At 48.0% G+C, this 27,926-nt stretch overlaps 1 protein-coding gene across 1 annotated transcript; it reads right to left on the reverse strand.

Moving 5' to 3' along the window:
• Positions 1 to 19,519: 19,519 nt before the first annotated feature.
• Positions 19,520 to 27,628, reverse strand: LOC140473093 (rho-related GTP-binding protein RhoG-like). Its single transcript, XM_072567555.1, is given in 3 exon segments — positions 19,520 to 20,200; positions 20,203 to 20,326; positions 27,476 to 27,628. Coding segments are annotated over 2 exon segments (573 nt in total). The 5' UTR covers positions 20,291 to 20,326; positions 27,476 to 27,628; the 3' UTR covers positions 19,520 to 19,715.
• Between the last annotated feature and the right edge of the window lie 298 nt (positions 27,629 to 27,926).

Consider the following 27,926-nt stretch of genomic DNA (forward strand, 5'->3'; position numbering starts at 1 on the left):
CCTTCGAGCCTGCACCGCCATTCAATATGATCATGGCTGATCATTCCTAATCAGTATCCTTTTCCAGCCTTATCTCCATACCCCTTGACTCCACTATCTTTAAGAGCTCTATCCAATTCTTTCTTAAATGAATCCAGAGACTGGGCCTCCACTGCCCTCTGGGGCAGAGCATTCCACACAGCCACCACTCTCTGGGTGAAGTAGTTTCTCCTCATCTCTGTCCTAAATGGTCTACCCCGTATTTTTAAGTTGTGTCCTCTGGTTCGGCATTCCCCCATCAACGGAAATATGTTTCCTCCTGCCAGAGTGTCCAGTCCTTTCATAATCCTATACGTTTCAATCAGATCCCCTCTCAGTCTTCTAAACTCAAGGGTATACAAGCCCAGTCGCTTCAGTCTTTCCGTGTAAGGCAATCCTGCCATTCCAGGAATTGACCTCGTGAACCTACGCTGCACTCCCTCAATAGCCAGAATGTCTTTCCTCAAATTTGGAGACCAGAACTGTACACAGTACTCCAGGTGTGGTCTCACCAGGGCCCTGTACAGCTGCAGAAGCACCTCTTTGCTTCTATACTCAATCCCTCTTGTTATGAAGGCCAGCATGCTATTAGCCTTCTTCACGACCTGCTGTACCTGCATACTTACCTTCATTGACTGGTGGACAAGAACACCCAGATCTCTCTGAACAGCCCCTTTACCTAATTTGATACCATTGAGGTAGTAATCTGCCTTCCTGTTCTTGCCACCAAAGTGGATAACCAGACATTTATCCACATTAAACTGCATCTGCCATGCATCTGCCCACTCACCTAACTTGTCCAGGTCACCCTGTAATCCCCTAACATCCTCATCACATTTCACCCTACCACCTAGCTTTGTGTCATCAGCAAATTTGCTAATGTTATTGCTGATACCATCTTCTATATCATTTACATATATTGTAAAAAGCTGCGGTCCCAGCACGGATCCCTGCGGTACCCCACTGGTCACTGCCTGCCATTCCAAAATGGAGCCGTTAATCACTACCCTTTGTTTCCTATTAGCCAACCAATTCTCTATCCAATCTAGTACTTTGCCCCCAATCCCGTGCGCCCTAATTTTACTCACTAACCTCTTGTGTGGGACTTTATCAAAAGCTTTCTGAAAGTCCAGGTACACTACATCCACTGGATCTCCCTCGTCCATCTTCCGAGTTACATCCTCAAAAAATTCAAGAAGATTAGTCAAGCATGATTTCCCCTTCATAAATCCATGCTGACTCTGTCCTATCCTGTTACTATTATCCAGATGTGCCGTAATTTCATCCTTTATAATAGACTCCAGCATCTTTCCCACCACTGAGGTCAGACTAACTGGTCTATAATTTCCTGCTTTCTCCCGCCCACCCTTCTTAAAAAGTGGCACAACATTAGCCGCCCTCCAATCCTCAGGAACCGACCCCGATTCTATTGAACGCTGGAAAATAATCACCAGCGCATCCACGATTTCCCGAGCCACCTCCTTCAGTACCCTGGGATGCAGGCCATCACATGAATGGGAAGCAGTGTGGATGTACACATGATTGGGAAGCAGTGTGAATGTACACATAATTGGGAAACAGGGTGGATATACACATGGTTGGGAAACAGTGTGTATATACAAGTATATGGGAAACAGTGTGGATTTACACATGTTTGTGAGACAGCGTGGAAGTACATATGATAGGGAAACAGTGTTGATCTACACATGATGAGGAAGCATTGTGGATATACACATGAGTGGGAAACAGTGTGGATGTGCACATGATTGGGAAAAAGTGTGGATAAACACATGATTGGGAAAAAGTGTGGATGTACACACGATTGAGAAACAGTGTGGATGTATACATGATTGGGAAACAGTGTGGATGTACACATGATTAGAAAACAGTGTGGATGTATACAGGAATAAGAAACAGTGTGGATGTATACATGATTGGGAAGCATTGTGGATATACACATGATTGGGAAAAAGTGCGGATGTCCACATAATTGGGAAGCAGTGTGGAAGTACACATGATTGGGAAGCAGTCTGTATACACACATGAGTGGGAAACAGCGTGGATGTCCACATGATTGGGAAGCAGTGTGAATGTACACATAATTGGGAAACAGGGTGGATATATACATGGTTGGGAAACAGCGCGGAAGTACACATGATAGGGAAACAGTGTGGATCTACACATGATGAGGAAGCATTGTGGATATACACATGATTGAGAAACAGTGTGGATGCAAACATGATTGGGAAGCAGTGTGGATACACACATAATTGGGAAAAAGTGTGGATGTCCACATAATTGGGAAAAAGTGTGGATATACACATGATTGGGAAAAAGTGTGGAGGTACTCATAAATTGGGAAACCACGTGGATATACACATGAGTGGGAAACAGTGTGGATATACAAATGATTGGGAAATAGAGTGGATGTACACATGATTGGGAAAAAGTGTGGATGTACACGATTGAGAGACAGTGTGGATGTCTACATGATTGGGAAACAGTGTGGATGTACACATGATTGTGAAACAGTGTGGATGTACATATGACTGGGAAACAGTGTGGATGTACACATGATTGGGAAAAAGTGTGGATGTATACAGGATGGAGAAAGACTGTGGAAATACACATGATTGGGAAACAGAGTGATTATACACATGATTGGGAAGCAGTGTGGATATCCACATGATTGGGAAGCAGTCTGTATATACACATGAGTGGGAAACAGTGTGGATGTAGACATGATTGGTAAAAAGTGTGGATGTATACAAGATTGGGAAACATTGTGGATATTCACATGATTGGGAAAAAGTGTGGATATACACATGATTGGGAAAAAGTGTGGATGTACACGACTGAGAAACAGTGTGGATGTATACATGATTGGGAAACAGTGTGGATGTATACATGAGTGGGAAACAGTGTGGATGTATACATGAGTGGGAAACAGTGTGGATGTATACATGATTGGGAAACAGTGTGGATGTACACATGGTTGGGAAACAGTGTGGATGTACACATGGTTGGGAAACAGTGTGGATGTACACATGAGTGGGAAACAGTGTGGATGTACACATGAGTGGGAAGCAGTGTGGATGTACACATGATTAGGAAGCAGTGTGGATATACACATGATTGGGAAACAGTGTGGATATACACATGATTGGGAAATAGTGTGGATGTACACATGAGTGGGAAGCAGTGTGGATGTACACATGAGTGGGAAGCAGTGTGGATGTACACATGATTAGGAAGCAGTGTGGATATACACATGATTGGGAAGCACTGTGGATGTACACATGATTGGGAAACAGTGTGGATGTACACATGATTGGGAAACAGTGTGGATGGACACAACATTGGGACGTAGTGTGTGTATACAGGTAATTGGAAAACAGTGTGGATATATACATGATTGTGAGACAGCGTGCAATTGCGCATGATATGGAAACAGTGTGGATATACACAAGATTGGGAAACAGTGTGGATATACACGTGATTTGGAAACAGTGTGGATGTACACATGAGTGGGAAGCAGTGTGGATGTACACGATTGGGAAGCAGTGTGAATGTACACATGATTGGGAAGCAGTGTGAATGTACACATAATTGGGAAACTGTGTGGATGTACACATGATAAGGAAGTAGTGTGGATATACACATGATTGGGAAACAGTGTGGATGTACACATGATTGGGAAGCAGTGTGAATGTACACATAATTGGGAAAGAAGGTGTATATACACATGGTTGGGAAACAGTGTGTATATACAAGTAATTGGGAAACAGTGTGGATATACACAAGATTGGGAAACAGTGTGGATATACACGTGATTTGGAAACAGTGTGGATGTACACATGATTGGGAAGCAGTGTGAATGTACACATAATTGGGAAAGAAGGTGTATATACACATGGTTGGGAAACAGTGTGTATATACAAGTAATTGGGAAACAGTGTGGATATACACATGGTTGGGAAACAGCGTGGATGTACACAAGATTTGGAAACAGTGTGGATGTAAACATGATTGGGAAACAGTGTAGATGTATACACGATTGCAAAAGAGTGTGGATGTATACATGATTGGGAAACATTGTGGATATACACATGATTGGGAAAAAGGGTGGATATACACACGATTGGGAAAAAGTGTATATGTACACGACTGTGAAACAGTGTGGATGTACACATGATGGGAAACAGTGTGGATATACACATGATTGGGAAACACTGTGGATGTATACATGAGTGGGAAACAGTGTGGATATACACATTGTTGGGAAGTATTGTGGATATACACATGATTGGGAAAAAGTGTGGATGTACACGATTGAGAGACAGTGTGGATGTCTACATGATTGGGAAACAGTGTGGATGTACACATGAGTGGGAAACAGTGTGGATATACACATGATTGGTAAACAGTGTGGATTTTCACATGATTGTAAAACAGTGTGGATTTTCACATGATTGGGAAACAGTGTGGATTTTCACATGATTGTAAAACAGTGTGGATTTTCACATGATTGGGAAACAGTGTGGATATATACAGGATTGAGAAAGAGTGTGGATGTATACATGATTGGGAAGCATTGTGGATATACACATGTTCGGGAAAAAGTGTGGATGTCCACATAATTGGCAAGCAGTGTGGAAGTACACATGATTGGGAAACAGAGTGATTAAAGACATGATTGGGAAGCAGTGTGGATGTCCACATGATTGGCAAGCAGTCTGTATACACACATGAGTTGGAAACAGAGTGGATGTACACATGATTGGGAAGCAGTGTGGATGTAAACATGATTGGGAAACAGTGTAGATGTATACATGATTGCAAAAGAGTGTGGATGTATACATGATTGGGAAACATTGTGGATATACACATGATTGGGAAAAAGGGTGGATATACACACGATTGGGAAAAAGTGTATATGTACACGACTGTGAAACAGTGTGGATGTATACATGATTGGGACACAGTGTGGATATACACATAATTAGGAAACAGTGTAGATATACACATGATTGGGAAAAAGTGTGGATGTACCCATGATTGGGAAGCAGTGTGGATATACAGATGATTGGGAAGCAGTCTGTATACACACATGAGTGGGAACAGTGTGGATATACGCATGAGTGGGAAACAGAGTGGATGTACACATGATTGGGAAACAGTGTGGATGTACACATGGTTGGGAAACAGTGTGGATGTACACATGGTTGGGAAACAGTGTGGATGTACACATGATTGGGAAACAGTGTGGATGTACACATGATTGGGAAACAGTGTGGATATACACATGATTGGGAAGCAGTCTGTATACACACATGAGTGGGAACAGTGTGGATATACGCATGAGTGGGAAACAGAGTGGGTGTACACATGATTGGGAAACAGTGTGGATGTACACATGGTTGGGAAACAGTGTGGATGTACACATGGTTGGGAAACAGTGTGGATGGACACAACATTGGGACGTAGTGTGTGTATACAGGTAATTGGGAAACAGTGTGGATATACACATGATTGTGAGACAGCGTGTTTTTGCGCATGATAGGGAAACAGTGTGGATGTACAAAAGATTTGGAAACAGTGTGGATGTACACATGATTGGGAAGCAGTGTGGATGTACACATGATTGGGAAACAGTGTGGATGTACACATGATGGGAAACAGTGTGGATGTACACATGAGTGGGAAGCAGTGTGGATGTACACATGATGGGAAACAGTGTGGATGTACACATGAGTGGGAAGCAGTGTGGATGTACACATGATTTGGAAGCAGTGTGGATATACACATGAGTGGGAAGCAGTGTGGATGTACACATGATTGGGAAACACTGTGGATGTATACATGAGTGGGAAACAGTGTGGATGTACACATGATTGGGAAACAGTGTGGATGTAAACATGATTGGGAAACAGTGTGGATATACACATTGTTGGGAAGTATTGTGGATATACACATGATTGGGAAAAAGTGTGGATGTCCAAATAATTGGGAAAAAGTGTGGATATACACATGATTGGGAAAAAGTGTGGATGTACACGATTGAGAGACAGTGTGGATGTACACATGATTGGGAAACAGTGTGGATGTACACAAGATTGGGAAACAGTGTGGAAATACACGTGATTGGGAAACAGAGTGATTATACACATGATTGGGAAGCAGTGTGGATATCCACATGATTGGGAAGCAGTCTGTATATACACGTGAGTGGGAAACAGTGTGGATATACGCATGAGTGGGAAACAGTGTGGATGTACACAAGATTGGGAAACAGTGTGGATGTAGACATGATTGGTAAAAAGTGTGGATGTAAACATGATTTGGAAGCAGTGTGGATGTACACATGATTGGGAAAAAGTGTGGATATACACATGGTTGGGAAACAGTGTGGATGTAAACATGATTGGAAAACAGTGTGGATGTACACATGATTGGGAAACAGTTTAGATGTACACAAGATTGGGAAACAGTGTGGAAGTACTCATAAATTGGGAAACAGTGTCGATGTACACATGATTGGGAAACAGTGTCGATATACACATGATTGGAAAATAATGTGGATGTACACATGATGAGGAAGCAGTGTGGGTTTACACATGAGTGGGAAACGGTGTGGATGTACACATTATTGGGAAAGAGTGTGGATATACACATGATTGGGAAGCAGTGTGGATGTACATAAGATTGGGAAGCAGTGTGTATATACAAGTAATTGGGAAACAGTGTGGATATACACATGATTGTGAGACAGCGTGGAAGTACACATGATAGGTAAACAGTGTGGATGTACACATGATTTGGAAGCAGTGTGGATATACACATGATTGGGAAGCAGTGTGGATGTACATAAGATTGGGAAGCAGTGTGTATATACAAGTAATTGGGAAACAGTGTGGATATACACATGATTGTGAGACAGCGTGGAAGTGCGCATGATAGGGAAACAGTGTGGATGTACACATGATTGGGAAGCAGTGTGGATGTCCACATGATTGGGAAGCAGTGTGGATGTCCACATGATTGGGAAGCAGTGTGGATGTCCACATGATTGGGAAACAGAGTGCATGTGCATGTGAGTGTGAAACAGTGTGGATGTACACATGATTGGGAAACAGTGTGGATGTACACATGAGTGGGAAGCAGTGTGGATGTACACATGATTGGGAAACACTGTGGATGTACACATGAATGGGAAGCAGTCTGTGTACACACATGAGTGGGAAACAGAGTGGATGTGCACATGATTGGGAAACAGTGTGGATGTACACATGGTTGGGAAACAGTGTGTATATACACGTGATTAGGAAACAGTGTGGATGTGCACGTGAGTGTGAAACAGTGTGGATGTACACATGATTGGGAAATAGAGTGGGTGTTCACATGAGTGGGAAGCAGTGTGGAAGTACACATAATTGGGAAACAGTGTGGATATACACGAGTTGGAAACAGTGTAGATGCACACATGATTGGGAAATAGTGTGGATGTACACATGATTGGGACGCAGTGTGGATGTACACATGATTGGGAAAAAGTGTGGAAGTACTCATAAATTGGGAAACAGTGTCGATGTACACATGATTGGGAAACAGTGTCGATATACACATGATTGGAAAATAATGTGGATGTACGCTTGATTGGGACACAGTGTGGATGTACACATTAATTGGGAAACAGTGTGGATGTACACATGATTGCGAAGCAGTGTGAATGTACACATGATTGGGAAACAGGCTGGATATACACATGGTTGGGACACAGTGTGGATGTACACATGATGAGGAAGCAATGTGGATATACACATGAGTGCGAAACATTGTGGATGCATACATGATTGGTAAGCAGTGTGTTTACACACATGATTGGGGCACAGTGTGGATGTACACATTAATTGGGAAATAGTGTGGATGTACACATGAGTAGGAAACAGTGTAGATGCACACATGATTGGGAAATAGTGTGGATGTACACATGATTGGGAAACAGAGTGAATGTACACATGGTTGGGAAATAGTGTGGATGTACTCATGATTGGGAAACAGTGTGGATGCACACATGTGTGGGAAGCAGTGTGGATATACAGATGATTGGGAAACACTGTGGAAATACACATGATTGGGAAACAGTGTGGATATACACATGATTGGGGCACAGTGTGGATGTACACATTAATTGGGAAATAGTGTGGATGTACACATGAGTAGGAAACAGTGTAGATGCACACATGATTGGGAAGCAGTGTGAATGTACACATGGTTGGGAAACAGGGTGGATATACACATGGTTGGGAAATAGTGTGCATGTACAGAAGATTGGGAAACAGTGTATATATAAATGATTGGGAAACAGCGTGGATATACAGATGAATTGTGAAACAGTGTGGATATACACATGATTCGGAAACAGTGTGGATATACACATGACTGGGAAGCAGTGTCGATGTATACATGGTTGGGAAACAGTGTGGATGTATCAATGATTGGGAAACAGTGTGGATATACACAGAATTGGGGAGCAGTGTAGATATACACATGATTTTGATGCAGTGTGGATGTACACATGATTGGGAAACAGTGTTGATATACACATGATTGGGAAACAGTGTGAATATACACATGATTGGGAAGCAGTGTGGATGTACACATGATTGGGAAACAGTGTGGATATACACATGAATCATTGTGTCTTTGTGAATCAGTCACTGAAGGCGACCAAGTGGTAGCTCAGAAGGCTGATGCATTTTCACCTTTATTTCAGAGGAGTTGAGCAGTGAAGTCTTCCTTCAGCTCTTTACAGATTGATTAGACCTTGTCTGAAGTGCTGGATGAAGTTTTGATTACCTTAGGACAATAGACAATAGGTGCAGGAGTAGGTCATTCTGCCCTTTGAGCCTGTACCCCCATTCAATATGATCATGGCTGATCATCCTTAATCAGTATCCTGTTCCTGCCTTATCTCCGTAACCCTTGATTCCACAATCCTTGAGAGCTCTATCCAACTCTTTCTTAAATGAATCCAGAGACTGGGCCTCCACTGCCCTCTGGGGCAGAGCATTCCACACACCCACCACTCTCTGGGTGAAGAAGTTTCTCCTCATCTCCGTCCTAAATGGTCTACTCCCGTATTTTTAAGCTGTGTCCTCTGGTTCGGCACTCACCCATCAGCGGAAACATGTTTCCTGCCTCCAGAGTGTCCAATCCTTTAATAATCTTATACGTCTCAATCAGATTCCCTCTCAGTCTTCTAAACTCAAGGGTATATAAGCCCAGTTGCTCCAGTCTTTCAGTGTAAGGTAATCCCGCCATTCCAGGAATTGACCTCGTGAACCTACGCTGCACTCCCTCAACAGCCAGAATGTCTTTCCTCAAATTTGGAGACCAGAATTGCACACAGTACTCCAGGTGTGGTCTCACCAGGGCCCTGTACAGCTGCAGAAGAACCTCTTTGCTTCTGTACTCAATCCCTCTTGTTATGAAGGCCAGCATGCTATTAGCCTTCTTCACTACCTGCTGTACCTGCATGCTTACATTCATTGACTGGTGTGCAAGAACACCCAGATCTCTCTGTACTGCCCCTTTACCTAAATTGATTACAGTTAGGCAGTAATCTGCCTTCCTGTTCTTGCCACCAAAGTGGATGACCACACATTTATCCACATTAAACTGCATCTGCCATGCATCTGACCACTCACCTAACCTGTCCAGGTCACCCTGTAATCTCCTAACATCCTCCTCACATTTCACCCTGCCTCCCAGCTTAGTATCATCAGCAAATTTGCTAATGTTATTGCTAATACCATCTTCTATATCATTAACATATATTGTAAAAAGCTGCGGTCCCAGTCCTGATCCCTGCGGTACCCCACTGGTCACTGCCTGCCATTCTGAAATGGAGCTGTTTATCACTACTCTTTGTTTCCTGTCAGCCAACCAACTTTCAATCCAAGTTAGCACTTTGCCCCCAAGACCATGCGCCCTAATTTTGCACACTAACCTCCTATGTGGGAATTTATCAAAAGCTTTCTGAAAGTCCAGGTACACTACATCTACTGGATCTCCCTCGTGCATCATCTGAGTTACATCCTCAAAAAATTCCAGAAGATTAGTCAAGCATGATTTCCCCTTCATAAATCCATGCTGACTCTGACCTATCCTGTTACTACTATCCAGATGTGTCATAATTTCATCCTTTATAATCGACTCCAGCATCTTTCCCACCACTGAGGTCAGACTAACTGGTCTATAATTTCCTGCTTTCTCTCTCCCACCTTTCTTAAAATGTGGTACAACATTAGCCACCCTCCAATCCGCAGGAACTGATCCCGAATCTATCGAACTCTGGAAAATAATCACCAATGCATCCACGATTTCTCGAGCCACTTCCTTCAGTACCCTGGGATGTAGACCATCAGGCCCTGGGGACTTATCAACCTTCAGACCTAACAGTCTCTCCAACACCAATTCCTGGCAAATATTAATTCCCTTAAGTTCAGGTCCTTCAGCCACTGTTACCTCAGGGAGATTGCTTGTGTCTTCCCCAGTGAACACAGATCTGAAGTACCAATTCAATTCTTCTGCCATTTCTTTGTTCCCTGTAATATATTCCCCTGTTTCTGTCTTCAAGGGCCCAATTTTAGTCTTAACCATTTTTTTGCCTTTCACATACCTAAAAAAACGTTTATGATCCTCCTTTATATTATTGGCCAGTTTACCTTCATACCTCATTTTTTCTCTGTGTATTTCCTTCTTAGTAATCCTCTGTTGTTCTTTAAAAGCTTCCCAGTCCTCCGTTTTCCCACTTATCTTTGCTATGTTATACTTTTCTCTTTTAACTTTGTATGTTTCTTAACTTCCCTCGTCAGCCACGGCCACCCATGCCTCCTCCTAGGATCTTTCTTCCTTTTTGGAATGAACTGATCCTGCATCTTCTGCATTATACACAGAAATATCCGCCATTGTTCCTCCACTGTCATCCCTGCTAAGGTATTGCACCATTGAACTTTGGCCAGCTCCTCCCTCATAGCTCCATAGTTCCCTTTATTCAACAGAAATATTGTCACTTCCGATTGTACCCTCTCCCTCTCAAATTGCAAATTGAAGCTTATTGTTTTATGGTCACTACTTCCCAATGGCTCCTTCACTTCGAGGTCCCTGATCAATTCAGGTTTATTGCACAATACCAGATCCAGAATTGCCTTCTCCCTGGTAGGCTCCAGCACCAGCTGTTCTAAGAATCCATCTCTGAGGCACTCCACAAAGTCTCTTTCTTGAGGTCCAATATCTTGGTTTTGATATTATTGCCAAGCACAACCACAGTTCACTCGACTTGTTCCCGGAGTGGAGGGTTGTCCTAGGAAGAAAGAGTGCCACAGAGAGAGAGAGGGAGAGTGACAGAAATAGGGAGAGCAAGTGAAAGAGGGAGGGTGACAGGGAGAGGGGATGGGCACAAGAGAGAGAGTGACAGGGAGAGTGACAGAAGGAGGGAAGGTGACAAATGTTGATAGGGAAGGAGGGTGACAGAGAGGGAGAATGAGAGAAAGAGAGTGACAGAGCGAAAAAGAGAGTAACAGAGAGAGAGGGAGAGTGACAGAGGGGGTGAGTGAGAGAGGGTCAGTGACAGAGATGGAGAGCCAGAGAGGGTGAGTGATAAAGGGAGAGAAAGTGACAGAGATGGAGGGAAGGTGACAGAGACAGAGAGGGAGAGAGGGTGACAGAGACAGAGAGTGAGTGCCAGCGAGGTGACCTTCTTGAGACATACCAGATTCTGTGGGGACCTGGCAGAGAGGTGGATTCCCCTTATGGGAGAGTGTCAGACTAGAGGGGCATCATCTCAGAAGAAGGCATTAAGTAAAAACAGAACTGCAGAGGCTGGAAACCAGGAGCAGGAAAATATGCTGCCTGAACTGCTATGCTTTTCCAGCACCACTCTAATCCAGAAGAAGGGATTGCCTATTGATGACACAGATGAGGAGGAATTTCTTCTCTCTGTGAATTCTTTTCCACAGAGGGCTGACGAGGCTGGGTCATTGAGTGTACTCAAGGCTGAGATGGACAGAGTTTTAATCAGGAAGGGAATTAAGGGAATCACTGGGGTCAAAGGTAGGAAAGTGAAGTTGAGAATTATTAGTTCAGCCACAATCTGATTGCATGGCAGAATAGACATACAGTCAGAGTCATACAGCATGTGTGATGCTGCTGTCACTTTAAAAAGATTATTTTGTCCTTGGTTTTTTTTTGAAGAGGTCATAAAGGCAGAAGTGCCAAAGATACGAGTTTAACAATGGAAAGGGAGCAGCCAGTTCTCCCAGTTCAGGTTGCTTCTAGTTTGTTTTAGCTGCAGCAGTCACAAGATGGGTGTCCAGGGGAGTTGTAAGCTTCAGGAAAGAATTCCTCTGCCTTCCCTCTGAAAGCTCTCTCTGTAAGTTGCTTCCTCCTGCCTGTAAGAATCTGTGTTTGAATTTACCTTTTCACCAAGGGAGTCACTGGATTGGAACAGTTCATTAATAATAGTGGCTCTATTGGGTTGGTTACAGTTTCCAATAGTTAAGTTATTCTAGATTCCACTTTCTTTTGTTTGTTTAAATAAATTCCGTTTTGCTCAAAGCCAAGTGGTTTGACCACACCTGGAACACCCACGTCACATCTGCCTTTAAAATAAGAAAAGGTTAGGGTCTAGATCACCTTCTTAAACTATTTTGAAGGGAGTCTGGCCTTGTCCAAAATACACAGGAACAGACTCTTTGGCCAATCAGGTATCCCGAAATGAGCCAGTCCCATTTGCCTGCACATTCCTCGGAACATTTCCTATCCATGAACCTGGCCAAATCTCTTTTAAATGTTGGAATTGTACTCACTTCTTCCACTTCCTCTGGCAGCTCTTTCCACTCACGCATCACCCTCTGTGTGAAAAACTTCCCCTTTAGGTCCCTTTCAAATCTTTCCCCTCTCACCTTAAAGCTATGTCCTCCCATTTTGGACTCCCCTATCCTGGCAAAAGACCTTGGCTATTCACCTTACTGATGCCGCTCATAATTTTATAAACCTCTTTAAGAACTCCCCTCAGTCACTCCAGGGAAAACAGCCCCAATCTATCCAGCCTCTCCTCACAACTCAAACCATCTGGGCTTGGGAATCACAGTGAGGAGTAGTCAGTGTTAGACCGGGGGGAACCAAGTTAAAGTAACACCAGGCTATAGTCCATCAGGTTTACCTGGAAGGACTAGCTTTCAGAGCACTGCTCTGTCATCAGCAGTTTGGTGCTCCCTCGGTACTGACCCTCTGACAGTGTGGCACTCCCTCAGCACTGACCCTCCGACAGTGCGGCACTCCCTCAGCACAGACCTCCGACAGTGCGGCACTCCCTCAGCACTGACCCTCCAACAGTGCCCACTCCCTCAGCACTGACCCTCCGACAGTGCGGCACTCCCTCATCACTGACCCTCCGACAGTGCGGCACTCCCTCAGCACTGACCCTCCGACAGTGCGGCACTCCCTCAGCACTGACCCTCCGACAGTGCGGCACTCCCTCATCACTGACCCTCCGACAGTGTGGCACTCCCTCAGCACTGACCCTCCAACAGTGCCCACTCCCTCAGCACTGACCCTCCGACAGTGCGGCACTCCCTCATCACTGACCCTCCGACAGTGCGGCACTCCCTCAGCACTGACCCTCCGACAGTGCGGCACTCCCTCATCACTGACCCTCCGACAGTGTGGCACTCCCTCAGCACTGACCCTCCAACAGTGCCCACTCCCTCAGCACTGACCCTCCGACAGTGTGGCACTCCCTCAACACCAACCCTCCAACAGTGCAGCACTCCCTCAACACCAACCCTCCAACAGTGCGGCGCTCCCTCAGTGCAAGGTTTGTATGAAGTTGTTTAGCTGGGCTGCCATTTGCAATAGTTATGGGTATGCTCATCGGACTGTGAAGTTGGTTTCCAGATGTGTTCTCCCCTTTCTAGGGACATCCTCAGTGATTTGGAGCCTCTTGTGAAGAGTGACTATACTGTGACTTCTGGACGGGAACCTAAGCATTGGGAATGGAATCAAATAGATTCCAGATGACACAGTACAGCAGGGCTTTGCAAGTGGCTCCACAGTACTGTGGGTGTCCCTCGAAAGGAGACAAAACGTCTGCAAACCAACTCCCCAGCTCGATGAACGTCCCCACACCTACAGCACTCCCTCAGTACTGACATGGAGCCTCTTGGGAATGTTGTCTACTGAGCCCTAGCTGGCTAAAAAGGTAGTACAATTGAGTCAAAGACAAGCTGTGATAGTGGCTGGACTCTTATCTGAATGAGGAGATGCGGCTTTCACGTCAGAGATTTGAAGACCACAGCCAGGATATCTGACTGTCTCAGTTTCCCCAATCCCTGGCTCAGCTATCTTCAGAGCTGCTGCTGTGTTCTCCTGCAGTTGTGTCTCCCTCAGCATCTCCCAGTGAATGTTCTCTGTGCCTAGAAAGGGGAACTCAGGACTCTGCACTTGGTACAGTCGCTGGCTCATCACTTACTTTAAATACACTCTTGTTTCCGCTTCCCGTTTGGTCACTGAGCAGAGCCCACAATACAGTGGTTGCACATGATCAACACACACAGCAACAAAGGGAAGGGGATGGGGACGCAGTACTGGGGCCACAGCTCACTGCCAGTGTGAGAGCTCCGGAAATGTGGGATAATGAAGCAACTCCAGAGGGATCAGTAATTACAGATTCTTATGTTCACTCATTCCACCCTGATGTCTTGATGAGATGTTGTGTGTTCATGTCCCACTCTGGAGCCTGGGGAGGATAAACCAGACTGAGCCTTCTGCGTAGTGTGAACGTTGACCTGTCAGAGGGTCAGTACTGAGGGAGTGCCGCACTGTCAGAGGGTCAGTGCTGAGGGAATGCCACACTGTCAGAGGGTCAGTGCTGAGGGAGTGCCGCACTGTCAGAGGGTCAGTGCTGAGGGAATGCCACACTGTCAGAGGGTCAGTGCTGAGGGAGTACCGCACTGTTAGAGGGTCAGTGCTGAGAGAGTGCCGCACTGTCGGAGGGTCAGTGCTGAAGGAGCGCCGCCCTGTCGGAGGGTCAGTGCTGAGGGAGTGCCACACTGTCAGAGGGTCAGTGCTGAGGGAGTGCCGCACTGTCAGAGGGTCAGTGCTGAGGGAGTGCCACACTGTCAGAGGGTCAGTACTGAAGGAGCGCCACACTGTCGGAGGGTCAGTGCTGAGGGAGCGCCGCGGGAGTGCCGCACTGTCGGAGGGTCAGTGCTGAGGGAGTGCTCTAGTCTCGGAGAGTCAGTGCTGGTGGTAAATCTCTGGAGGTCATCTCATTGAAACACAGAAGACTCTATCAAAGTGTGATTGGGCAGATATGGAGAGGTGTTTTGACGCAGACTGTAGCATCTATGAGACAGGGGCACGTCCCTGGTTAAGGGGTTGATGATTTCAGACTGAGCTGAGGACGAAGTGTTTTACTGGAGGAGTGTGAATCTCTGGATTGTCCATCCCTGGGACTCAAGTCACTGCATATTCCATTAGGAATAGCTCCTTGGAGTTTTGAGCACAATGGGCTGCTCTGGGTATTTGGAGAGAACAGGAGATCTCTGGGTTAATGACAACCAGCATCTCACTGAATTGTGTGGCAGATCCATTTCCTGCTGCTCGGATTTCTTTAGCCTCTTGAAGATAAACTGATCAGTCCCGTTGTTGGGACTCTTGTTCACTGCAGCTCAGTAACTACAGTTTACAAAATGTCACATCAAATGTTTTACACAGTGCTTCACAGGCAGACAGGGTGAATGGACCCAGAGTGAGTGCAGATTGAGAGTGTGACTCAGGGTGGATGGTATAGATATCCGTGTGAGAGTGTGGTCAGTACATACTGACCAGCCCTGGGGTTTCCTGACACTAATCAGTCTGGGAATTTCCACTTCTCCCTGCCAGCAACAAATGGTTTCTCAGAGGAGACAGTTCCAGCTTTCCACACCCCTGAATGTTTCCTGACTCCATGTGGCTGACATGTTCAGGTTCAGCCCCTTGTTCTGGAGTCTGTCCACCACAGAAAATAGCTTCCCTTTTTTAACAACCCTATCAAACCCTTTCATCATCTTCAATCTCTCGATTAGATCACCCTTTCATTTTCAAAACTCGCGGGATTACAAACCAAGGGCAAGTGATCTGCCTTTGTCAAACAGCCTTTCATCTTGTAGCAACTGGCCAGGCAAAGAGAACAAATCTAATCCCAGGCTTCAAAAGGCTGGCCTGTCACTATGGCAACGGTAGGCCATTTGATCTTAGAACTAGCAATGTAACACCAATAATAAAGCCTTTTATTAGCTCAAAAAAATTAAAACAAACAATGCAACATCAGAGCAATTAAACATTCCAGCAAAAAAAGCATATTTCAAAAGATCACACATTATAGATTTACAAAAGAGCAGATTGAGTTTGTTACATCCTTTGTTTTTAATTATGAAGACTTTTTCCTTTTTTAAAAAAAAGCACCTAGTTTATCAGGACAATGTAGCAGGTTAAAGGTGGTGGTGGGGGGGGGGGGGGATTTTTACACTGCAGGGGAGGGGGGGGGGGGGAAAATCGGTGAACCTGAGGCTTCATTATCATCTCGGTCAGCAAGAGCACAAGGCGAACGATGGGGCAAGGGGTTGGAAGCTGAGCTTTGGCCAGGGAACGTCGTTTCTGTATAATGCCTGCTGCGAGTGAGTGGGTCATCCAACCACATGAGCTGTAAGAGCGAGCTGGTGTATAAGGAGCTGAATGAGGAGACACGGGGTGACTGGAGCGAGTTGGGGTGGGGTGTAGCTGGAGCGAGGTGGATTGGAGTTTGGTTGGTGGCTGTCGTTTTCGGGACTGTGATTTCAGCCTAAGTCACCTGAGAGGCATCTGTTAGAATTAATGAACTTGCTCAGCAGCAAGGGGGGTCTCAGGATTGGGGAACTATGGCACCTCCCAGTTGGGCTCAGCTCTGGTTAGACATACAGCAGGGGAAGATGGTGGTTGATGGTCATCATCACATGGACATCTAACCACCTGTTCTCCATACCCCTGCCATTGGCTAGATACCCAATGTCTCCCTCCTTCCCAATCACAAGGGCCACAGTCTCAAACTCCCCCCGTAGCCAATTCCATGGCACCCCAGCCTTCACATCAAGCAGTGATTGCAACGTTAACATTCTTACAAACCAAAATAAACAAACAGTCAAAAGCAACAAGAGATTGCTTTTTTTTAAACAAAGAAAGACCACCAAACACCACTCCCCTCTCCCCTCCCCCCCCACACCCCCTACTTTCCATCCAGGTATGGTTTTGAATGGGGAGGGGTGTAAGGAAAGGGCTGAGGAGGAGGTGAAGAGGAATGTGGAAGCTCCTAGATGGAAAGGAAATCGGAAAAAGAGGGGAATTGCCAGAATGTGGAGATCCCGAGGGAGTCTCAGCATTTGGGAGGAGTCGGTATAATATCTGCTGTAGAGGAGCTCCCTGTGGGACAGTTCCTGGGCTGTTCTTGTGGCCGTGCCTGTCTGGCCTGGTGAAGCTCCCCATCTTCACCCCCATTAACCAGACTGTGCAACTGAGTCCGTCATGGGGGGGGGGGGGGGGGGGGGGGGGGGGGGGGGGGGGGGGGGGAAAGAAGAGAGTGGATTTTAGGGGGTGCAAGAGGGGAAGGGGGGGTGTTAAACCCAGACTGGTGGAAATCAAAGTGGTTTTTGAACAGTTTATGGCAGGAAGAGGGGGATTGGGGAGCTGGATCCCCTTCAGTAACCAGTACAGAGTGTCTCACCATCAGGATCATTCTGGTCAGAGGAGAGAGCCCATTCCCCACACCACCCCCTCCCCTCACCAGGGGGGTCTCCTCACACTCACACCCCCAACCACTGTGTGGGGGCCCGAGTGGTACTGACTCAGAATCCCTACCTCCGAGTCAAATTATAGGTTTTACACCAACTCCCACCTGCCCTGAAGGTGGGTCATAGCACATTTTTAAACAAGTCCCCTGCTGTTTGAGCTAGGCTGGCCCCAACCCCATTGAAACAACTCCCCACCCCCCCCCACACCCACCTTCAATCCCCAGCAAACGGCAACTCAAGGTCCTGATAGTTTGAGCCACTGAAATGCCTGAAGGTCCAGTGGGTTCTGCTGGGATTTCACAGAGGGGACACCAAGGCAGCTGCTTGCCCCATCAACCCTCTCCACCCACAGGCAAGGCCATTCTGACCCAGCACAATCCCCTAGCCCACCCTGCCCTCCAGGGACAAAACAAAGCCACTGAACATATCGGACTTTATTCCTTGGAATGTCAGAGGCCGAGGGATGACCTTACTGAGGCGTATAAAATCATGAGGGCTTGGATAGGATTAATGCAGAGAATCTTTCTCCCAAGGATGGGAATTGAAAACTAGAGTGCATAGGCTTAAGGTGAGAGGGGAATGATTTAAGAAGGACCTGAGGGGTAACTCTTCACACAGAGAGTGGTGTGTGTATGGAATGGGCTGCCAGAGACATGGTTGAGGCTGGTCCAACAACAACATTTAAGAGCCATTTGGATAGGGACATGGATGGGAAGGGGTTAGAGGGATATGGACCCAGATGGGCAGTTGGAAATGAGCCAAGTTGGCACCATGGACCATGCTATATTGCTCTATGACTTTATAACTGAAAGCAATGAATTTGGAAAGACCTCACACAGTCTCTTGTTTGGGATCGATTCTGGATTGAGAATAAAACATCCTGATGCAACCTACCAAAATTCTAAACCAATCTAGGCTCAGGGAGAGCCAGTGCAGTTGTGTTAAAGGGGAGGAGGGGGAAGCCACTGGATTCCCCCGTTATCTCCCTCCCTTTACCTTGCAGCCAGGGCTGCCTCACCCGGGAATTCTCGACCAATGGGAGGCCGAGGTTCAGGAAGGTGCGGATAGGCCGAGGCTGTGCCTGAGGGTGTTTCTGGTAACCCCCTGGAAGATGTGGGCAATCCAGGGTGACCCTCCTGGGAGATGGGGACCGTCCCTGGTGAGCAGCTCATTCCAGGAGCAGGAATAATGACAATGTGCAGGGGAGCTCCTGTGAAGGGGGGGGGGGCCCCAAGGATGAACCAAACACTGGGAGAACCTGACCCCCAACCCAGGATCACTCTGGATAGAGGGAGGGATGGGGGCTCTCGGACAGCAATCACACCAGCTATTCGGCTTAGGAAGTCATCCCCTTCCCACACACTCCCAGATTCACCCCCAAATGCACGAGAAATGACTTTTCTTGGGAGACAGTGTCTGCCAGGGTCTTGGTGAGGGGGGGTGGGGGTGGTTTGGGAAGCAAATATTGGGAAGAGACCTATTGTAGATCTCTGCCCTTGATCACTCTCCTTCTGAATGCTGGACAGAGTTGAGCTCTTCCCACGGTCAGTGGGATTTCCAGGGCCGTTACCCAGAGGTTACAATGTCCTGACTGTGGCTAACCATCGGCAGGGGTTGGTGGTGGTGGGGGGGGGGGGGGTTTGGGGAGGTGAAGGGAATGACAGGCTGGGGGAGGGAGGGACAGTGAGTAAGGGGGAAAGGGAGGGAGGGAGTGGGGAAGGGGGAGTGGGGAGAGTGGGGAATGGTAAAGGGAGAGGGAGGGGAGTGGGGAAGGGGGAGGGAGTGAAGGTGGGAGGGGGAAAATGGGGAGGGGAGAGGGAGCCTTCTTCACAAGAGCTGACAGGATCGCTTGCTTTTCACCGGAGCTGGGTTAATGACAGCTCTCACAGCCTCGGCAAAGACCTCTTTAATGCCTTCCTGGTTGAGGGCGGAGCACTCCATATATTTGACAGCCTGGATCTGCTTGGCCAGCCCGTTGCCCTGGTGATGGGAAATGGGGCTCAGGCTCTGCTCCTTCAGCTTCTTGATGGTCTCAGGGTCATTCCTCAAGTCCTTCTTGGTGCCCACGAGAAGCATTGGCACATCCGGGCAGTGGTGGGTCACCTCAGGGTGCCACTTATGGCGCACATTCTCATACGATGGGGGGCTGGCTATGGAGAAGCAGATGATGAAGACGTCAGTCTGGGGGTAGGATAATGTCCTCAGTCTGTCATACTCCTCCTGACCCGCAGTGTCCCACAGATTCAGGCTCACTGTCCGATTGTCCACGGTGATCTGTGCGCTGTAGTTATCGAAGACAGTTGGGATGTATTCTTGGGGAAGGCATTGGTGGTGTAACAGATCAGGAGGCAGGTCTTCCCAACTGCACCATCTCCCACCACCACACATTTAATGCTCTGCATCCCTGGGCCGTGGTAATCACCTTCTCAGTCAGTAACCTGCAAACCCACCGAAACAAAACCCAACATGTCAGCAACTGGGGAACAAACCCCTTCCCCCTCCCCCTCCCACAACAAACCCCCTCCCCCTTCCCACAACCCCACTCTGAACATGCTGCCAGTGTGGAGTCACACATTAGGCCAGACCGGATAAACACGGCAGACTCCCTTCCCACAGAGACTTTAGTCAGCCAGATTGTTACAGCAATCTGTAGTGGTTACGTGGTCACCATTAGGCTAATGTGGCATTCAGATCTTTATTAAATTCATCCATCACAGTGACATTCACCTCCTAGAATCTCAATTACTCGCTCAGTGCCACCACAATCAACATCATGGGCTCCCCTTGAGGGAGAAGCAACAACGGTGGCTTTAACAAAATAATACCTGGACTCCAAGCTACAACAGAGGGGTGTTCCAGGGTATTTCAAAGGTTAGGTTGTGATTTGAAAGTTTTCAGTACGTTATGGGTTACAGCTGATGGCAGTCTGGAATGAGGGGCAGAGCCGGATCTATCCGGAATGAAATGAGGAAGGTCTCTGACACACATAGCAGTGCTCAGCGAGAGATCGGTTGCTCATCCAGTTCTGTTAGAGGTGGTTTACACAGGGACAGGGCAGATCTATCACAATCTCGGTGAATTAAGATTAGATTAGATTAGATTAGATTACTTACAGTGTGGAAACAGGCCCTTTGGCCCAACAAGTCCACACCGCCCTGCCGAAGCGTAACCCACCCTTACCCCTACATCTACATCTACCCCTTACCTAACACTACGGGCAATTTAGCATGGCCAATTCTCCTGACCTGCACATCTTTGGAGTGTGGGAGGAAACCGGAGCACCCGGAGGAAACCCACGCAGACACGGGGAGAACGTGCAAACTCCACCTGAGGCGGAATTGAACCCAGGTCTCTGGCGCTGTGAGGCAGCAGTGCTAACCACTGTGCCACCGTGCCGCCCACATCCCAGAACATCCCAGAGGGGCCGAAGAGCCTCCTCCTGTTCCAATGTTCGGATCACATTGTTGAAAACCCATCTGACTCAGGAAGGCTGGACTAGAGACTTGGAATCCAGGATTCGCTCTGCTCCACGACCTCTAATCCTTGGACCACTTAGCTAGGGACACATTACACTTTCCCCCAGAGCCAAGGGAACTCCAACATTGGGGGGGGGGGGGGGTGCTGTGGTCAGGAAAGGAAACTGAGGTTGTCAGGGAGACAGGTATGGGCACTCAGTGAGGGAGCTCTGTCTCAGCTTGCTGGTTAATGAGTGTAGACCAGAACAGGCAACTACAACAAGGGTCAGCAAACCTTCTCCGGCCAGGTCACCAGGAATATTCAAGGCTGAGACAGATTATTAACCAGGAAGTGAACCAAGGGTTTTGGGGAAAGGCAGGAAAATAGAGTTAAGGATCTTCAGATCAACCATGACCTCTCAAAATGGGGAACAGAATTGATGGGTGGACCGGCCTACTCCTGCTCCAATGCGTTTTGGTTTTCTGATCTAAAATGTCTGAGTGGGGGTATTCCTTCTGATCCATACTCACCGAAAACATCCTGATCACATCCCCACATCATCCTAAAAATGGCCACATCAATGCAGCACAGCTCCCTCAGGAGACAGTGCTGATTCCCTGCTCAACACTCACTTCCCAGTCTGAATGTCAAGGGTCACAGAAGGTAGACCAACACTCCCAACAGTGCAGTGCTCCCTCAGTGCTGACCCTTGCATTACAGTGCTGAGGGAGTGGGCACTGCCAGAGGGTCGGTGCTGAGGGAGCGCCGCACTGCCAGAGGGTCAGTGCTGAGGGAGTGGGCACTGTCGGAGTAATGGCCTTCCGGGTAGATGCTGCTGTTTTGAAGATGACTAGGGGCAACATCAGTGAACTAGGTCATCGTGTCATCATTTTGCTCTCTGTGGGATCTTGCCGTGTAGAATATGGCCTTAGTGTTTACACAGTGAACACAAAAGTGGTTTGGGATGTCCTCTACCTGAGAAAGGTGCTATAAAAATGCAAGTTTTTTTCCTTACTTAGCCTCATGGGTTAACAAAAGTGACAATTAAGGGGGGTGGTTGGAATCGGTTGAAAATAACTCCTTAATCTGCAAGGGAGAAAGTGGGCCAGCATTAATCTGATTCTCTGATAAGGCCGGTATCGAGGGAGCCGTGTGTTTAGATGTTGTCTTCCTGGTGATTAACTCAGTGGATGATTCAGGGTGTGTTTATACTGAACCAATAACACACCATGTCACTGAACTTAGACCCCAACAGCAGGTCAGGAACAGATAGAGCTCTGTCACTCTGTCTGGCTGGGCTTGCCCCAAGACAAGGCCTGGTGGTTCCTACGCCACTACCCTCGCCACCCAGGCCTCGTCACCCCCTCCCCAGCCAGCCCTGAGCCCATCACCCCGCTCCAATTCCCAAAACCCCCTCACTACTCTGCCCCTCTGAACTGACTGAATGAACTGTTCTGACAGAGACCCGAGGTCCTGGCTCAGTGTCAGTGACAGCAGGAACAATGCCCTGGCTTCAGGCCCCAGGGGTTAGAGGTGGAGGTGCAGAGAGAATCATTAACCTGGGCACCAGGCCTCAGGCTTCTCTCTGTGCAGAGACTCTGTGAAAGTCATCTTGATCTGTACAAGGCGGGAATTAAGAGTAAAATGGAACCTCAGTGTTGTTGGAACCCACCAGAGCCCAAGGCTGACCTTACTGTTTCTCTAAAATTCTGGGATTAGGCCCTGCCTTGGTGCGGTGGGGGAGGGGGGTGGAGGTGGTGACTGGGTTCACACCCACAGCCCACACCTCATGAGGGATAGCAGTCCCAGGAAGGGAATGGCCAGTCAGAAAAGGGTTAATTTTGCAAAGACAGGTATCTCTGTCAGCTCAGGAAATGAAGCAACCCAAAGGAGCAGTTAGAAGGGTTTGGGTAGTTTCTCTTGAATGACTATTTCCTCTGGGAGGGGGAGAGAAAGGGGTGAGGGAGGGGAGTGAACGGGGGAAGTTGGGGTGAAGGAATGGGGAAAGAGGAGGGGAAGAGGGAAAGCGGGAGAAGAGGGGGGATCTCTTCCCCCGTCACCAAAAAGGAAGGCAGCTTGATGCTGGGAGTGAGGCCCCACTGTCTTACAGAGATGTTAATATTCAGCCTCAGGAGGACGGACTCTGTCAGGGTAATAGCCTGCTCAAAGATGTCCACTTGAAAGGACTCAAAGTCAGAAAGTAAAGGGCAGAGAGGTTTAGAGAGGGAGGGTCAGAGTCCAGGGTCCAGGTAAGTGAAGGCATGGCTGCCGTTGTGAATGCAATGGGAATTGGGAGATGCTCAAGGAGCCAGAATCCCCAGAGGATCGGGACTTGGGAGACAGGGAAGGGCCAAGGGAAGGGGTGGATCTGAACTAAGACAAGGATAAACAAGAATTTTAAACTGGAGACTAGGAACCAACAGAAGGGAACAGAAGGATCGTGAGTTACATGGCCTGGGGAGGGACAGTGGACGTTGGTGGATGTGGAATGGATGGTTCCTCCTGTGGGAGATTGTTCAACAAAACGGTCACTATTTAAAAACCAGGGGCCACCCATTTCCAACAAAAGCGAGGAGAAACCTCTTTCCCTTCAGGGGGTTTGGGATTGTTGTTGAAAATCCAATGGGAGGATAGTCTTTGAATAGTTTTGAGGCCAAGGTGCAGAGGTCCCTGATGAACGAGGGATGAAAGGTTATCAGGGGTGAAAGGTTATGGGGGGCAGGCAGCAATGTGGACTGATCAGATCCACCATGACCACACCAACTGACTGGAGGGGCTAAATGGCCTATTCCTGATGGTCAATCCTGCTTCCAATCAGTGGACCCCTCACGCTGATTTGAAGACTGGATAGTTTTCATTAACTTTGTGAAACTCTGAAGGGGATAAGGAGAGGTTTCCCAGTGGTACGGTTACATTGGATCCAGACTCTTTACCACAATAGCCCGGAGAGTCAGGCAATCTAAAACCTGATCTCACTTTGATCTGAGACAAGGAGAAATTCGTTTACTTGGGGGGCTGGGAGCTTTGCGGTTTCTCCATCTCACAGGGCTGTGGGAGCTCAGTCATTGAAGATAGTGACTGGTAGATTTCTCTAAAACAGAGGGCCGGCAGGGGGGTTGGAAAAGGCATTGATGTATTCAAATCAGCCATGATGGTGTGGAATGGTGGGGCAGGCTCAATGGGCTGAATGGCCTGGAGGCACCACGTCCCTATCCTGGTGCCCGTCCTTCCAAACAGCAAGTACAGACTTGAAAGGGTTCAGAAAAGATTTACAAGGATGTTGCCAGGGTTGGAGGGTCTGAGTTATAGGGAGAGGCTGAACAGGCTGGGGCTGTTTTCCCTGAAGTGTCGGAGGCTGAGGGGTGACCTTATAGAGGTTTACAAAATTATGAGGGGCATGGATAGGATAAATAGGCAAAGTCTTTTCTCTGAGGTTGGACAGTCCAAAACTAGAGGGCATAGATTTAGGGTGGGAGGGGAAAGATATAAAAGTGACCCAAGGGGCAACTTTTTCACGCAGAGGGTGGTACGTGTAGGGAATGAACTGCCAGAGGAAGTGGTGGAGGCTGGTACAATTGCAACATTTAAGAGGCATTTGGATGGGTATATGAATAGGAAGGGTTTGGAGGGATATGGGCCGGGTGCTGGCAGGTAGGACTAGATTGGGTTGGGATATCTGGTCAGCACGGATGGGTTGGGCCGAAGGGTCTGTTTCTGTGCTGTACATCTCTATGACTCTAAAATTCCACTGAACTGTGTTTCCCCTCCAGCTTGACCCACAATCCCACGCGGCATTAGGTGTTGCTCTCTCTGCCCTGGTTTGAGATTCCTTTGATTATTAAAGGGTTACAGAGTGATGTTTCTGCTTAGAACTTCAGCACAAAACAGACCTAGGCACTGTGCCCACACACACAGTTGGTTCCTAATGGCCTGGGAAGCAATCACATTGTGCACAGCAAGTACAGTAGCAGCACCTTGCTCTGGTGTGACTCATTAACCCTGGCCGTTCCAGTCACATTGCAACAAGTGTGCACACAGACTCTGTCACCACCTCAACTCTGACTCAAATGGAGCACAGCTTTGGAAATGACTCTAGGGGAAAGGCCAACTCACTCTCACTGTGCCGGCTGGGTGAAGAGAGGGGGGAAATCCCAGAAACCCAGCCCACAGGCAGAGAAGACAATACTGAGCTGGGGCGGAGTTCCACGGGGGCAGAAGAGGCCATTCAGTCCCTCAAACCTGTTCTACTATTCAATGCAATCAGAGCTGATCTGAATTTTAACTGTGGTTTCTAGGCCGGCAGATGAGCATGGAGCTCCGAGTAACACAAGTAGCGAGAGAAGACACGGGAGCAGAATTGGGCCATTCGGCCCATCAAGTCTGCTCCATTATTCAAGCATGGCGGATATGTTGCTCGACTCCATTCTCCTGCCTCATCCCTGTTCCTTGGTCTCCTTCCTAATCAAAAACCTATCTCTGTCTTACACACACGCAAAGACTTGGCCCCCACAGCCTCCTACAGCAAGGAGCCCCACAGATTCCCCACCCTCTGGCTGAAGAAACCCCTCCTCATCTCAGTTCCAAAGGGTGGTCCCTTCCCCCTGAGGCTGTGCCCTAGTGTCCTAGTCTCTCCTCCTGATGGAAACATCTTCTCCACATCCACTCTACCCAGGTCTCTCAGGATTCTGTAAGTTTCAATCAGACCCCCCCACCCCGGCTCACACCTGTCATTCTTGTAAACTCCATTGCCTCCAGACCCAGCGACCTTAATTGCCCCTGAGACAATGAACCCTTCATCCCTGGGATTATTGTTGTGAACCTCCTCTGGTTTCCCCGCCCCCCCCAACACCGGCGCATCCTTCCTTAGACACCGGGCCCAAAACTGATCACAATATTCCACACAAAAACAGAAACTCCTGGAAAAACTCAGTTGGCCTGCCAGAATCTGTAGAGCGAAAGCAGGCTTAATGTTCCAGGACCAGTGACTCTTGTACAGTGCCGGGGAGGGGTCGGTGAGGGGGGAGAGAGAGAGAGAGAGAGCGCGAGAGAGAGAGAGAGAGAGAGAGAGCGCGAGAGAGAGAGAGAGAGAGAGAGAGACCAACTCCAATGTGAGGAGATGCTTCCTGACTCCCCTCTTGTTGTGACCCACCCATCAGAAGAAATAGATTCTCGCCATCGTTGATCATTTTAAACCTCCTGATAAAATCATCCCAGAATTTTCTGTATGCAAGGGGAAGGAAAGCTGATTCAGAGAGAGCTGTCCTCAGAAGTGTACCCTTTTATTCTTGGGATGGTTCTGCACCCACCCCAAGGCTGCTATCTCCTGGTGAGCAGTGAGCCCAGTCAGGGGTCTAACACCCAGACCCTCACACATACTGCAAGGGCCAGCTGCAGTCCCTGGTGAATTTAACATCCAAGACAATGAACAATATTCCAGAAACCCTTTTTTGTTATTTTAACAGCAAACGATGACAGTGAAACCTGCTTCACTAGGGGGACTGCCTCAGGGACTCACTGTGAAACAGTGGGCCCACCCTCAGCACAAAGGGAGTTCTGTCAGTACCAACTTGTCCCAACAGGAACCACTTCAAACTCCGACCTTCAGTCTGTAGACCTGCTGCAGCGCCGAGGGAGCGCCGCACTGTCGGAGGGTCAGCGCCGAGGGAGCGCCGCACTGTCGGAGGGTCAGCGCCGAGGGAGCGCCGCACTGTCGGAGGGTCAGCGCCGAGGGAGCGCCGCACTGTCGGAGGGTCAGCGCCGAGGGAGCGCCGCACTGTCGGAGGGTCAGCGCCGAGGGAGCGCCGCACTGTCGGAGGGTCAGCGCCGAGGGAGCGCCGCACTGTCGGAGGGTAGGCGTTCTAATTAAACATTAAAATGAGAGCCAGTCTGGCCTCTGAGGCAGGTGTAACAGATCCCACAGCCAATATTTCCAAGTGTTGTTGAACATTCCCTAAACACTGGTTACTGGGTCACCACAACACTGCTGACTGCGGGATTGAGGGGTGCACCAACCTGCTGCCACTCTTCCCACATTACATCAGCGAGATCACACCAAAAATCCCTTGCTCTCCGGCAAGGTTTCCCAGAACTCGGGAGGCGGTGGGAATTGCTGGTAAAGGTCTGGGTCATACCTCAGCTTCCCGGTTCTGGCGTTTTCACGTGTGAACAAACCACCGAAGAAAGCAGTGTTCCTCGTTTTGGGGGTTTGTTTGTTTGTGGTTTTGTTTGACTCTTGTTGATACGGAGCCAAGCCTGGGTGTAAACTGGGTGTCAGGAATCCTGGGAAGCTAACTGGTAAGAAATGCGAAACCTGAGAGCACAGGGAGTGGCTGTGCTGAACCGCCAAAGCAGTAAAGAGGGACGCAAGAACATAATCTCACAAGAAACAAAAGCAGCAGTGCACCATTCGGCCCATCAAATCTGTTCACCCATTCAATACGGTCTCAGCCAAGCCATGTAATGAGAGTCAGAGGTGTTTATAATCCTTACACAATGCAACTTGTGGTCTTAAACAGAATTCCCAGCACAGATACACAAGCCACTAACAGAAACAGAAAATCTCAGCAGGTCTGGCAGCATCTG

Source organism: Chiloscyllium punctatum, unplaced genomic scaffold, assembly GCF_047496795.1.
Source record: "Chiloscyllium punctatum isolate Juve2018m unplaced genomic scaffold, sChiPun1.3 scaffold_515, whole genome shotgun sequence".
In the NCBI taxonomy this organism is placed as follows: Eukaryota; Metazoa; Chordata; class Chondrichthyes; order Orectolobiformes; family Hemiscylliidae; genus Chiloscyllium; species Chiloscyllium punctatum.